Raw genomic sequence first — 12,592 nt, 5'->3', positions numbered from 1 at the left:
AACTCACTGTACAGTTGTATCTTTATCTCCAGATAACTGTTTACAAATTCTAAAGACAAACAAGATAAATCTTCTCTTACTAACAAGTTTTTATGCTAAAACCAAATGTCATACCCAAATGAATTGACAATTTGCCCCCCCCCCCCCTTAAAAAAAAGAGTACATTTTGTGTGATGATTTACTCAGCAGACGCCAACTTGTTATGATGCATGAAATTGAATGCAGAGTTGCAATAAATTTTGAGTTTAGTGACGAACCTAATGATGATCGCAACACTCTAGTGACGCTCCTAGATATAGAATGAACTATTCAGTGCAATGTGAACTGGTGAACAACATGCAAACGTACTCTCAAGTTTACCAGTACCCCACTACTGAACACAGCAGGGGAAATAAAATTGGTATGGTAAAAACAAATCAAAAGGTAGACAAAAATTGAATTTACTTACTAAGGGCCCTATGGGTATAAAGCGTTCAACTTTAGTACAGTCATGCATGTACCATGTCCACACACGATTGCTGTATGGTATAATTTCCAATAAACAAAACGAATGGGAAACTTTGCCTGCGGTGGATATGAAATCACCTAAAATTGGTGTTTAATCAAATCTTTTCTCGATCAAAATTTTGTTTTGGATGGATGGCACATTGAGTTTCCAGAATTCCCAAAAGCCATTCACCTGTGTTCACTGTTTCATAGTTTAGAGTGAAAAAAATTGTCTGTATTTTAGTTTTTTGTTGTCGCGTGTCGAGTGTTTGAGGCATTTCAAAAAGATGAGAATACTGGAATATATTCAAAATTTAGTGTTTGGAACTCAATTTGGAATGGTACAGTACAAGCCCATTCCATTGTAGGTTTATATTGTACACAGTTGTATGAATGTACCATTCCTTCTTCCATGGTTGTACACGTAGCGAATACAAACAGTACACATGTCATTTAATGTAATGAACGTCATTTATAAGCTGTCCAAAGTTTCCAGCACATTACCACGCCAGGCGCAATTTCCTAAAGCTGCTTAGCAGAAAACATTGTTTTTAAAACATTGCTTTGTGGAAATACGAAGGATACAAGTCACAAAAGGCACATGTGACATAGCAGTTTGGCTGGTATTCTGGTCAGCACAATTTTGCTGTACTTAGCTACTTTTTGTGCTATCAGTCTGACCAGGCGCCAGTGGAAGCAGGGTGAAACTGGGCCCTTAGACAATAATATGCTTAGAACTGTAAACAACTATACACTACCGTTTTATTGTACAATCAGCCCAACACTGAAGGCCTACAACATTATGTTTCACACAAATATGACCCCCAAAAAATACGCAAAACTTGTGTGTTGTAAAAACAGAGAATCCAGACTCAATCTTCAGCCAATTTTTGCAACTTTTAGTGAGCACTGTTTGAATAAAGATCACAATGTAGTATGTACTCCATGTACCGTGAAGTACTCGCTCAATTAATTTGATTCTCAATTATGCAGCACAGTATACTCATCTGTACCTGTAGTACTGGAAACTTATTCAAATTAGACGGTCATTCCAGCCATGAAACTTGTTAATATTGTATTGATTAAATTAAATATTCAACTACCTCACTCTGCAATAAAGTTATCTGCCATGTCTGCTGAAACTCTTCAACAATGGACACACACATTACCAGCTATTTTACAAATATTTGCAACAAAATATTTATAAGCTGAATCATCTTGTCTTAGGCGAGTTAGGGGTCAAAGACAGGAAAACTTCATAAAAGTCGCTAAAATGCATTTACATCGCCAAGGTATTTGTCAGAATTTCAGTATTTTACTTTCTGCTTAATTTGAAAAACTTATCAAGAATGTAGTATGTTGTTATACAAGCAGCCATATCAAGGAAATTTCATAGAATATCGAGGAAGACATTCAATTCCCCCCAAAAAGTGAAAAGGAAACTGATTTTCTCGTGGCTCTGTGCACAAAACTAGGCACAAAGACACCCCAGCAGTGGCGCGCATCGCATGGCAGCGCCCAGCACTTGCGCACCTGGATCGGTCTATAGAGGGAGAAAATTCCCACGAGTCCCTACATTCTCATGAGAGAATACTACAAGTATAAAATGCGGAACAGTTCAAAGGAACATGTAACCCCATGTTGCCTTCAGGTATGATTTGGGCACTGTTGTACATGTATAAAACATCTTCCAAAAAATGTATTCATTTCATGGACAAACACTTTCAAATGCTTTCTATAGCTCAAAGCAACCAATCCAAGGCAACTTGTCTCTTAAACTGGGCACTTCTACATACATGTACCTTGGAGTGATAAAATGAAATTACATATTGCATGTAATCGAGGTTTCAAGGGCTAATTATCGATCTGTGTAAACCACGTGCAAAATAATTCACAAAGCATTAAACACTGCAATGTAAAATGACAGTGATATGGCGCGTGTTTATAACATTTTATGAGCAGACTTCAGTGAGACAGTTGAAGTGGCAGCCAGTGCACAGACAGTGCAGGCCTGCAGGCCAGGTACATTGTACACCTTTGACCACAGGCCAGCCGGCCTCCATGAGGGTGCATGATAATGTCACCCATTGCTTAAGACTCAAGTGCAGAGGACGCTTGAACTGACAGAATTTTTTAAGCAAGCTTCAAAAACAGGATTGGTCTTAGCATGGAGCTATAGCTCCATGGTCTTAGCTATTTCTTGCCAGAACTGTAGAGCACTTTACCCCAGAGGCAAATTAATTTGCCTCATGTAGGTATTTAACAAGCCATCATCTTGTATCCTTTCCTGGAGCAGCATCTCCACTGTGTTGCCGATGGCGACTGTACTTGGCAAATAGTCAGTTAGTTCTACTTGTAGCAGAATGCAATGTGGTACACTTGGTCCCATAAGTACAGTATCATGTGCAAAAAGGATACTGTCACAAATCGTGCAATATGGTACAAAACATGCTAAAATGTTCTTGTTTACCTGAATCTTTTAAGCTTTAAAAGTAAACACTTATGTTGTTGACATCTTGGCCGAATAAATAATAATAATAGTTTTAAGCTGCGAAAAAATCTGCTGGTCTACATCTACTAAAGAAAGAGTTTTGAATTTGAGGCTGACTTCTGGAGGCTCACAATATGCATCAGTGTAAAGTCATTTTTAAGTTGTTGTTGTTGGAGAGAAAGCTTGCTTTAAACATCAAGAAATAGATGGAATTATTCAACAATGCCATATTGGGAAATTCAACTCCCCCCCCCCCCCCCCCCCCCCCCCCCCCCCCCCCCCCCCCCCCCCCCCCCCCCCCGCAATGTAAGAAGCTAAAAATAATTCACAAGGGCATACTAATTATTTGTGTGTACATTACATTTTAAAGTATCTCTAGTTAAAAACAAACCTTGAGGTGTCAGATCAGTTGAGTGTACTGAATTTAAAACTCAAAAATAAGTTAAATAGGGCCTATAAACTTTTCTATTTATTTTTGCGCTGCCTTACATTTTATGAATATTTGAACCTATTAGTTTGTGCATTATTCTCTACAATGACATGACTGAAATCTCATGCAAATCAAACTACTAAAAATCTTTTTTAAATAACCATCCACATTAAACATAAGTATTGTACAGAGTCCAGAATAGCCGCGGTGAAAAGACGATCAACATCGATAAAACATGTAGTTCACAAAATGATCAAAATGTGGAACAAAAAAAAGATGATTTAAAAACCAACTTCATTATTCTATAATGCAACCTAGACTACTATGGTGTATAGTGGTCATGTATAATCAAATTGACAGCACAGCCCCCTGCAAATGTAAACCTCTAAAATAATTTAATTCACTTTTATGCTACACAGGCAATTGTTCAATACAGCTATAATTGAAAAAAGGTAGGGTCATCCTTTGGAATGACCTTGACTGAAGAACTGTGTAATTTTTCAAAGCCTCATTGTTACGATTGTAATGGCAGTAAGCAAAATGCCTGCGTTTAAGTGAAACTAATAAATTATTAAGAGTGCATCGACAAAATTTGAATCTCCATTTTTTAAAGATTCCAATTTTTGTAGTTTTTGTATTGTGAATGCTGCTGCCACAATGTGTTTGCGACTGTCACGGCGGATTCAACACTTTTGATGAAAATACCATGACGGGGCTTATTCCCTATGCTTTCTAGGCATCCTTTGTTCCAAATTCTCCCAATGTACCAGGTAAGAGAATCACAACACTCCGATTACAATAACATCATCTCTGAAACAACTTAATTATTTTTAATACTTGTTCAGTTTGTGAGTTTCTCGTAAAAAAAATATATAAAAAAAAGAAGAGAGAAATAAAATAGTTTTGTCTCACCTTCTCCATTTTCATCAAATGATAATTTCCTTCCGGAATGATTGGCTCCCATTGTGCACCCTATCTTGACGACAAGATCAAAGGTTCTACCCCACACCGGGGCAAAACACTTCCAATTAAAAAATGACAACCTCCCGACAGCAGTAACAACTGCGGCCACTCAATATTCCAGATTTGGGAAGGGGGGGGGGGGTGCTCAGTCGACGGTGTGTCTATTACACTCTGCCGGGTTCCTGCATAGCGGTGCGTTGTGTACCAAATATCACAATATGTAAACCATCCAGGAAGCTTTTTCCCTTTTGTTGTTGCAAAACCCTCTAGAATCACCAGCAGATGTAGAAATTTCCTGCAATTGTCCACAAAAAAAGTTGCTGCAGTCACAAGAAGAGAAGACTTGATTTTCCAAGCAATGATCCACGTAGGGCTGTGTATCTTCCTCCCCGACGGGCTGAGTGTTGGCTGGAGACTGTATAGCTCACTGATAGGATACGACGACACTCACTGAACCCCTAGCATCCTCACCACACAACCTTGATGTGATTGTATGTATGACAGTCCATGATGGCGTTGCCTGTATTACCACAGCAGGAGAGCCAGTCTTGTGTGTCCCTCGTCGTACATGTACGTGGTCTTACCTGCATTAATCAAAGGGCAAAAACAGGCGAAGCTATAAAATTGCATCAATGAAATAGAACGCATCTTATTGATTTAGGGAACACTGTAACCGCCAACCAGCATGTTTCAAATGGTTTCACAAGGAGTGGATTTTGTTTTCAATTTCTTTAATTTTGTTGGTATTCAATAGCTGATTGTAACCTTGGTGATTTATAAATAAACGCAGTTTAATCAGAAGAGTCAGAGTTCAAGTGGCTGTGTTCACAATCACAATGCCAGGACAAACTAACGTCACCAATTTCATATTTGTTCAATATCAAAACGGTTGTGCAGCTAATTAATTGAACATACAACATGTACTCTTTTAATAGTTCAATTTAATTATGAACTGAAATCAGTCCCTATGTTTGTATCAGTAGAGGATATCAACAAATTTCCTGTGTGGTAAAAGGAGATTAGGAATGTACTTTAGAGCTTGCATTTTAATAGGATACAATTACACTGTAATTAAACAACGCTGGACAACTACATACATTGCAAAACATCTACAAAATTTAAGTTGCAGACTATGATCTGTTTGTTTTGGTTCATTTTCTTCTTTCCTGTTTTTGTTATTTCTGTTGTTGATGGTGAGGTACCGTGTTCCTTATGGAGCAACATTGTGTTTATTTATTATAGGCCTAACGACCTGCCTCAGGGTGTTGTTGTTTACTTGTTTGTGTTTTTCTTTTTGTTGTTCTTTTGTTTTCTTTTGTTCCCCATTTTTTTTTTTTTTTTTGAGGGGGGGGGGGGGGTTTGGGGGTACAAGACAAGTGCCCCTCCCCTCAAGAAATTAATTATTTTACTGACCATTGTAGGATGGAAATTAAGTGAAAGTTATGATCAGGTTTACAACAGGATTACATGGCTGGACATTGCTCTAAGCTTAAACGTACACAATAATTACATCCCCAGAAGAAAAGGGTTAATGAGATTACTGGTATGATAGGATTAAAGGATTGTTTGAGGGACAGATTAGAAAAGGGATAAGGCTTGATAGGTGAATGATTCAATTGGAGATAGTATTGGAAGATTGTACAATTCAGCAGAGCATTCTCTATGAGTAGGTCTTTGCTCTGTCAATTTTTGTTCTACAGATTGAATTAAGTTCAATATAAACAGGAACTGAATTCCCAACAATTGTGTCCAGTTTCTGGTCATAAAACAAGTTGACAATAACAGTACGTAATTAGAACAATATTAATACTGAGTTCTTGTGAAGTGCTTTATAAAACGGAATATCAAAGCGCTTAGTATTTTTACCCTGCAGAGTATAGGGAGCTACATTTTAAGACCTTGTATTTCTTTAATAGAACCATGCAATGGTTCAAAAGGCTGTGGCGCTATGCTGCATTGATCAAACCAGGAACAATGGGGCAAACCCCTTTTCTTCACGAAAGTGCACTGGATTCTTTTATGTGATTACTCAGCACACTGGATCTACAGCTTTATGTCCCGTCCAAATGACACAGCAATCATGGTTTAGGTGTCTTGCTAATGGCGACACTGTCATGAACGGGACTCACTTTGCTGATCAGAAAGACCAGAGCTTGAGTCCGGTGTTCTTATCCACTTGGCCAAGGCCAATACTTCTTTTTAGAGCCAGGACATGCAGGAAGGTCACAAAAGGATGTCTCATATAATGAACTGGTCAACTATTCAATATACATGTAACACTACTATACTACATCAAAATCCCACCCATATGAAGGGCTGCTTCATAAAATGTAAATGAAATGAAACCCCTAACGCCAATACTTGGTCAATATACCTCATATGTACACTTGACCACAAGAGGGCCTCATTGTACATGTTGGTGATAAAATGCATTGACATCCTTTAAAGGAGGTTACATTTAAACCTTTATATTAAAGAGAATATCAATCTATGTTACTTTTCTGTATGCTTCGGCAAACATTGACTGCATACTTTGCTTTGACTGCATACTTTGCACTCGTGTGTACGTGCCCAATTAAACCTAGTCATTATCTGTAATACTCGCATTGTGTTCACACTGGTGACACACGGCCCCACATTAATATACTGTAAATCACACCACAGTAGTGAAATGTAACTGAAGTACCTACCATGTACATATAATCCATTACAGAAAAAATTTGAGCTTGAAATTCTATATTATACAGAACAAGTCAGATACATGTATCTGGTCAGGGCTGGGCAGCTTTGGCATTAGGTGAACCCTTTTTTCTTTTTCACATATAAATGTCAAGTTTATGAAATCTAAACCACTCCATAAATGGGATATGTGAAAAAAAAGACAGCTTCAATTACTATTTGTCACACTACAATATTGTGTACATGTATTTATTTATACTCGAGTGCACTGGAGGGCTATACAGAACTTACATTAAAACAGGCACTAATGTTACTGGTGTCAATCTACAGTTAGACAGTCAAGTCATATCGTGCTGTATGATGCAGAGCTTTGTAATGAGAGAGCTGTGACAACTTGTGATTAGAAGACATTTTTGTTTTAAAAACAAACAGGTCCTGCATACATGCGCATGCGGGGTGCCTGACTACATACTGCAAAATAGGTTGTGCTATGTTGTACATTGGTCCGTTAGACTGAAAATGGCTTCCAACAAGCACTTGAGAAAGAAAACTGTTACCTCGATTCGCAACTCTCTCAATACACAGGCAGCTCTGTGTAGTGCTACGTAACGACATAAAACATTAACAACATGGTGACTGCTCTCACCTCTCTGTATCAAAACCATGGTGTGTTCCCGACAACCCAATGCTGCAACAACCCCCAAGATCTATACACCAGGGTTAAGGTGAGGGTTAGGGTTGGAGTTAAGATTAGCAACATTCATTTGTCAGAATACATTGTGGGGTGTCAGAATACATTGTGGGGTGTCACAACAGGGGTGTCATGCATGGCAAAGGTTGAGCTTGAGTCGGAGCAGGCATGACAGGGGTGACAACATGAGCAGTTAAAGCAGACATTAGGGTGTAGTGGACTTAGTGTTAAAACATGGGTGTATGTCACATCCTATGGTTGTTGTAGAAAGCCACCCTATATCTCTATTCATAGGATTAAAACAAATGACCAGTTCCAAAACCAAAGTATGAAATACCAGTATGAGATCCAATGTCTGCTTTGCAACACACCCTGTGTTGTGTACACTGTACCCCTCCATGCAGTATTGCAAAAGGCGCATCTTCATGATCTTGAACGACATACAAAACTCAATAATAGCCACTGGGCTATGGTGTTTAGGACGTAGAAAACTGTAATTTATTAGTCTTTGTTCAGCTTCTCTTTGGAGGAAATGAACAAAGACCAAATAATGATCATTGATTACTTTTGAATAAAGGTCCCACAATAGATTTTTTAATTCGCTGCATATCACACGACAAAAGTGGATAGAAAACAAACACAATTTACCTTTTGTGCGATAATGTACTATTGTACCCGAACAATTCATGAATTGGCAATTCTGCTGAAAAAGCACTTTCAAAGATTCAAGGTTTCCATTGATGAAAGGGCAATGCCATGGACACGTTAAATCATCATGAATATTTCAAGAAACACCAACATCACAACAGCAGAAACAGAGGTCAAAGTTTTAGGTGGCATCCCCAAAACTCAATGCACATTTAAAGTGAAGGCATCTAGCCAGGCTAAGCCTGCACAATCGGGTTGTACTTTTTCATTTACGTGTACATAACTTGTACTGTATAACTTGTAACTCTGAAGTAATGTTGTTTCCGAGAAAGAAGTAATTTTCCACGAATTTGATTTTGATGTCCATCATAATGAGCTTTTGAGGTATCGATATCAAGCATCTGAAAGCATCCAACTTCGTGTACAGTGTTTTTTCTTTCATCAGTATCTTGCAACTGTGACGACCAATTGAGCTCAAATTTTCACAGGTTTGTTATTTTATGCATGTTGAGATACACCAATTGAGCAGACTGGGTCTTTGACAATTACCAATAGTGTCCAGTGTCTTTAAACTATGATTTTAATACCAGGGAAATATTGCTTCTTGTGTCTAGCAGCCCAAAGTTTTATGGATTAAATGTAAATAATTGTTTAAAAACTGGTCCAATGCCATTACCCAGTGTCTTCTCAATCTTTTTCAAAATCATCACTTGTCAGAAATGTCAAGCTTTTTAATCAATGTAGGAGTGGGAAATGCTTTTAAGAATGTTTTTTTTTTGAATGAATTTTAAAATGAGTTTCTAGTTCATGAACAAAAGCTTTTTCACACCCTGGTTAAGAGATGATGCAAGTATGGTCCGTAAATCCAATAGAAGAACAATTTGATTTGTACTGAAAAGGAAGCTGTGCAGAGGAAAAAGAAAATTTATGTTTTTTCATACACTGTGTGAAATTCACTGCTTTCCACTGGGACACAGTAGTGCACAAAAATAATCAGATTAAATCATCCTGGATTATCTGTTGACCTTTTCAAATGTTTTCTCAACCACCCGTCAATGTAACACAGATTGTCTCTTTGTGTGTCACTTAAAAAGGGAAAGTGCTGTGGCTGCACCCATTTATGTCAGAGACAACTAGGCAAGCATCTTCTATGAGTAACAATTGACAATATTATGTGTTAAGCCCTATAATATGTTTTATTTAAAAAAAAATATTGAATGCATTTCGTTCGTGCACTTTTAAAGAAAGATGTTCCTTAGTGAAATTTGGCTTTTACGTTTACACTCGGCTTTGCCTTAGAATTGGAATAATCCAGATTTCACCTTACGAGTGATTATGCGACCAACACTCCAATGCATCCAATAATTGAAGTATTATTTGTCTATATTATGTAAACAAGCACTACAATTATGCTTGCACGTATGAGCAATTAACCTGCACAGGTAGCCTTCATAGTAATTGCTGTTTTGCTGGCAGCTACTAACTGGTATAATGTCACTTTCAGTCCCCCTTTAAACACATTGCTGAAAAGGGAAAGACAGTAAGAATTTGTCTTTGTGCCAAAAGTCCACAAGAATCCAAATGGTTACAGGTTTCTTCAAGCAGGGCTCAAGCACAACCATGCTTAACACGTTCGTGGTTGTGGCTTCACACGTATGGAGCCGTACAACCACGCCATTGTAATGTGCACGTTTCAGGCGCAGAGTTGGGCTTCACACGTCAGTTTGTACATTATATCTCATCGAAAATTTTCAATTTCCTCATCGTATTCATATTTTTTTTTACTATTAATATTATTGAAGGGGAACAGGCCTTGGTTGGTGCCCTTGGGCCTTGCCCTTTCAAAAATTAAAGCATTTACACAGTACAGACTTGCTATGGTTTGCACAACAAAACACTGACATCCAGTAAATTTCACTCCTCTATGGTAAAACAGTAAATTACGACTAGGTAGAACTAGTCTAGGTAGTATTGTCACTGTATGTCACTGTCGGTGTCAGTAAACAAAACAATTGCACATGTTGAAGGTTGAGCTGATGCAATTGCAAGGCTGACTTCATTTTGACAGAAATACTTTTGTTCTTGAGCAATTTAGTATTTTAAAGCATTTTATGGGTCCTGGGAAATATCATGAGACAGAAACAGGAACTACTCGACTGCACACACAACAATTGTAAACACTGACTGAGTTAAACAATGAGTCACTCTGCGTGTTTTGGTCCGGACGGACACTGTGTGCGTTCGGGAGAAGGCGTTTCGACTTTTGGAAACTGCACAATTAAACATTAGAAAAGTTAGTGCAAAAACTTGCAACACTAAGTTTTTTTACACTAAAAACCGTGTGAAGTTAGTCTAAGTTGGATTAAACATCTCAAATGAAAACAAAAAATGAAAATTTACTCACCTAAGCTGGACTTCCGAGAGATTTGCCAACTACTTTACGAACTGTCAAAACGTATCATCCCAATCCAAAACAACTATCGTCTGCTCATTAAATTTCCGCACACACATTTCTAGCCTGCCTCCGGTATCGACTCCTGTAAATCGGCTAGAAAGTCAAACCAATAAAAAATGAATCGATACCGACCTCGTAATCAATCAGCACATGAGGGCGGTATTGCATTTTGCTTACTCGGATAATGGCCGACCGTTTTAGTTCGCAAAGTAAAAGGAAAACCATGCAATTTAGAGCCATATTTGTGTGGATCATTGTATTTTACTTTTTAAACATCTATCTAACCATGTACATTTTATAACAAACAGGAATGCTTGGCAGTGGGAAGATAACGGCATCTTGCCGACGCGAATTGACCAAACAAAGATAATTTTGAATAACGAAAGTTTTGTTTGGGTGGGTTAAATAAATTCCTATTTTACATAAGGAAAGTTTCGTTTAGGTAGGTTAAAGACATTGGACATTTTTGGTAATTGCCAAAGACATGTCTTCTCACTTGGTGTATCTCAACATGTGCATAAAATAACAAACCTGTGAAAATTTGAGCTCAATTGAATACCCTTGTCACACGAAGTTGTGTGGTTTCAGCCAGGTGCTTGATTTCGAGACCTCAAATTCTAAACTTGAGGTATTGAAATCAAATTCGTGGACAATTACTAAAAACTACGTTACTTCAGAGGGAGCCGTTTCTCACAATGTTTAATTTTATTATTATCAACCTCTCCCCATTACTCATTAGCAAGTAAGGTTTTATGCTAATAATTATTTTGAGTAATTACCAAGTGTCCACTACAGATAAGGTTACTTACGAGGGATGACTACGAACAATTACAGGAGCAGAACTAAAATAAACTTTGAACTGAACTCAACGGAAACAGGAACAGAAATGACCCAACGGTCCCTGCTACAAGAATCTGCTAAGCAGCCAACGCCCACGGGCATTCCAAAGGCACTCAATACAAAGTAAATATCAGAAATGCAGTGATTGGCTAATTATGTTAAAGAAACTGGACACTCTTGGTAAATCCCACCTTTCCAGGAGAAGGCAGGGCGGGACAATACTGGGAATACCTAAGGATAATACAATACAAAAACACTCTTATCGATGGAGGGACGATTGTAAGTGCTGCACAATGTAACGTAGGGACACTCAAAGGTAATTATTTTGTATAGCGCTCTCTTTTTGAATCCTCCTCACAGTCCACGTGAATTTCCCATTAGGGACAAACTTCACTGGGACACCTGCCCTCCTGACCCTTCTCATGCTCAATCTCCCTTAAAGGGAAGGTACATGTTTGGTAATTGTCAAAGACCAGGATTCTCATTTGGTGTATCCCACCATAAGCAAAAAATGACAAGCCTATGAACATTTGGGCTCATCGATGAGTTGCGAGAAAATTATGAAAGAAAAAACACCCTTGTTGGACGAATTTGTGTGCTTTCAGATAAGAATAAAACACTTCTAGCTAGAAGTCTTTTATTTTTTTAGTGGGAGATTTCCTCTTTCTCAGAAACTACGTTACTTTAGGCAGAGTGAGTCGTTTCTACCGTTAGCTCTCCATCCAATGCTCGTTACCAAGTCAGTTTTTATTATGATCTCGCCAACTTCAACGACCATTTGAGCTCAAATTTGCCCAGGTTTGATATTTTATGCATATGTTGAGATACACGAAGTGAGAAGACTGGTCTTTGACAATATCAATAGTTTCCAGTGTCTTTATTGTGGGTGTTTCTCCGGACAACTAAATA

At 38.1% G+C, this 12,592-nt stretch overlaps 1 protein-coding gene across 1 annotated transcript in view; it reads right to left on the bottom strand.

Annotated features, from left to right (window-relative positions):
• Window positions 1–10,912, bottom strand: part of LOC139940691 (serine/threonine-protein kinase 32A-like) — a 79,463-nt gene extending 68,551 nt beyond the window's left edge. The window contains exons 1-2 of the mRNA XM_071937052.1: window positions 10,793–10,912; window positions 4,320–4,954 (exon numbers count right to left, since the gene is read on the bottom strand). Of these exons, the coding sequence (XP_071793153.1) occupies window positions 4,320–4,371 (52 nt within the window). The 5' untranslated portion in view covers window positions 4,372–4,954; window positions 10,793–10,912. The remainder of the gene's footprint in view (window positions 1–4,319; window positions 4,955–10,792) is intronic.
• Window positions 10,913–12,592: the final 1,680 nt, after the last annotated feature.

This window comes from Asterias amurensis, chromosome 8 (genome assembly GCF_032118995.1).
Source record: "Asterias amurensis chromosome 8, ASM3211899v1".
NCBI lineage: Eukaryota > Metazoa > Echinodermata > Asteroidea > Forcipulatida > Asteriidae > Asterias > Asterias amurensis.
This window is presented reverse-complemented; position numbering and strand designations above follow the sequence as displayed.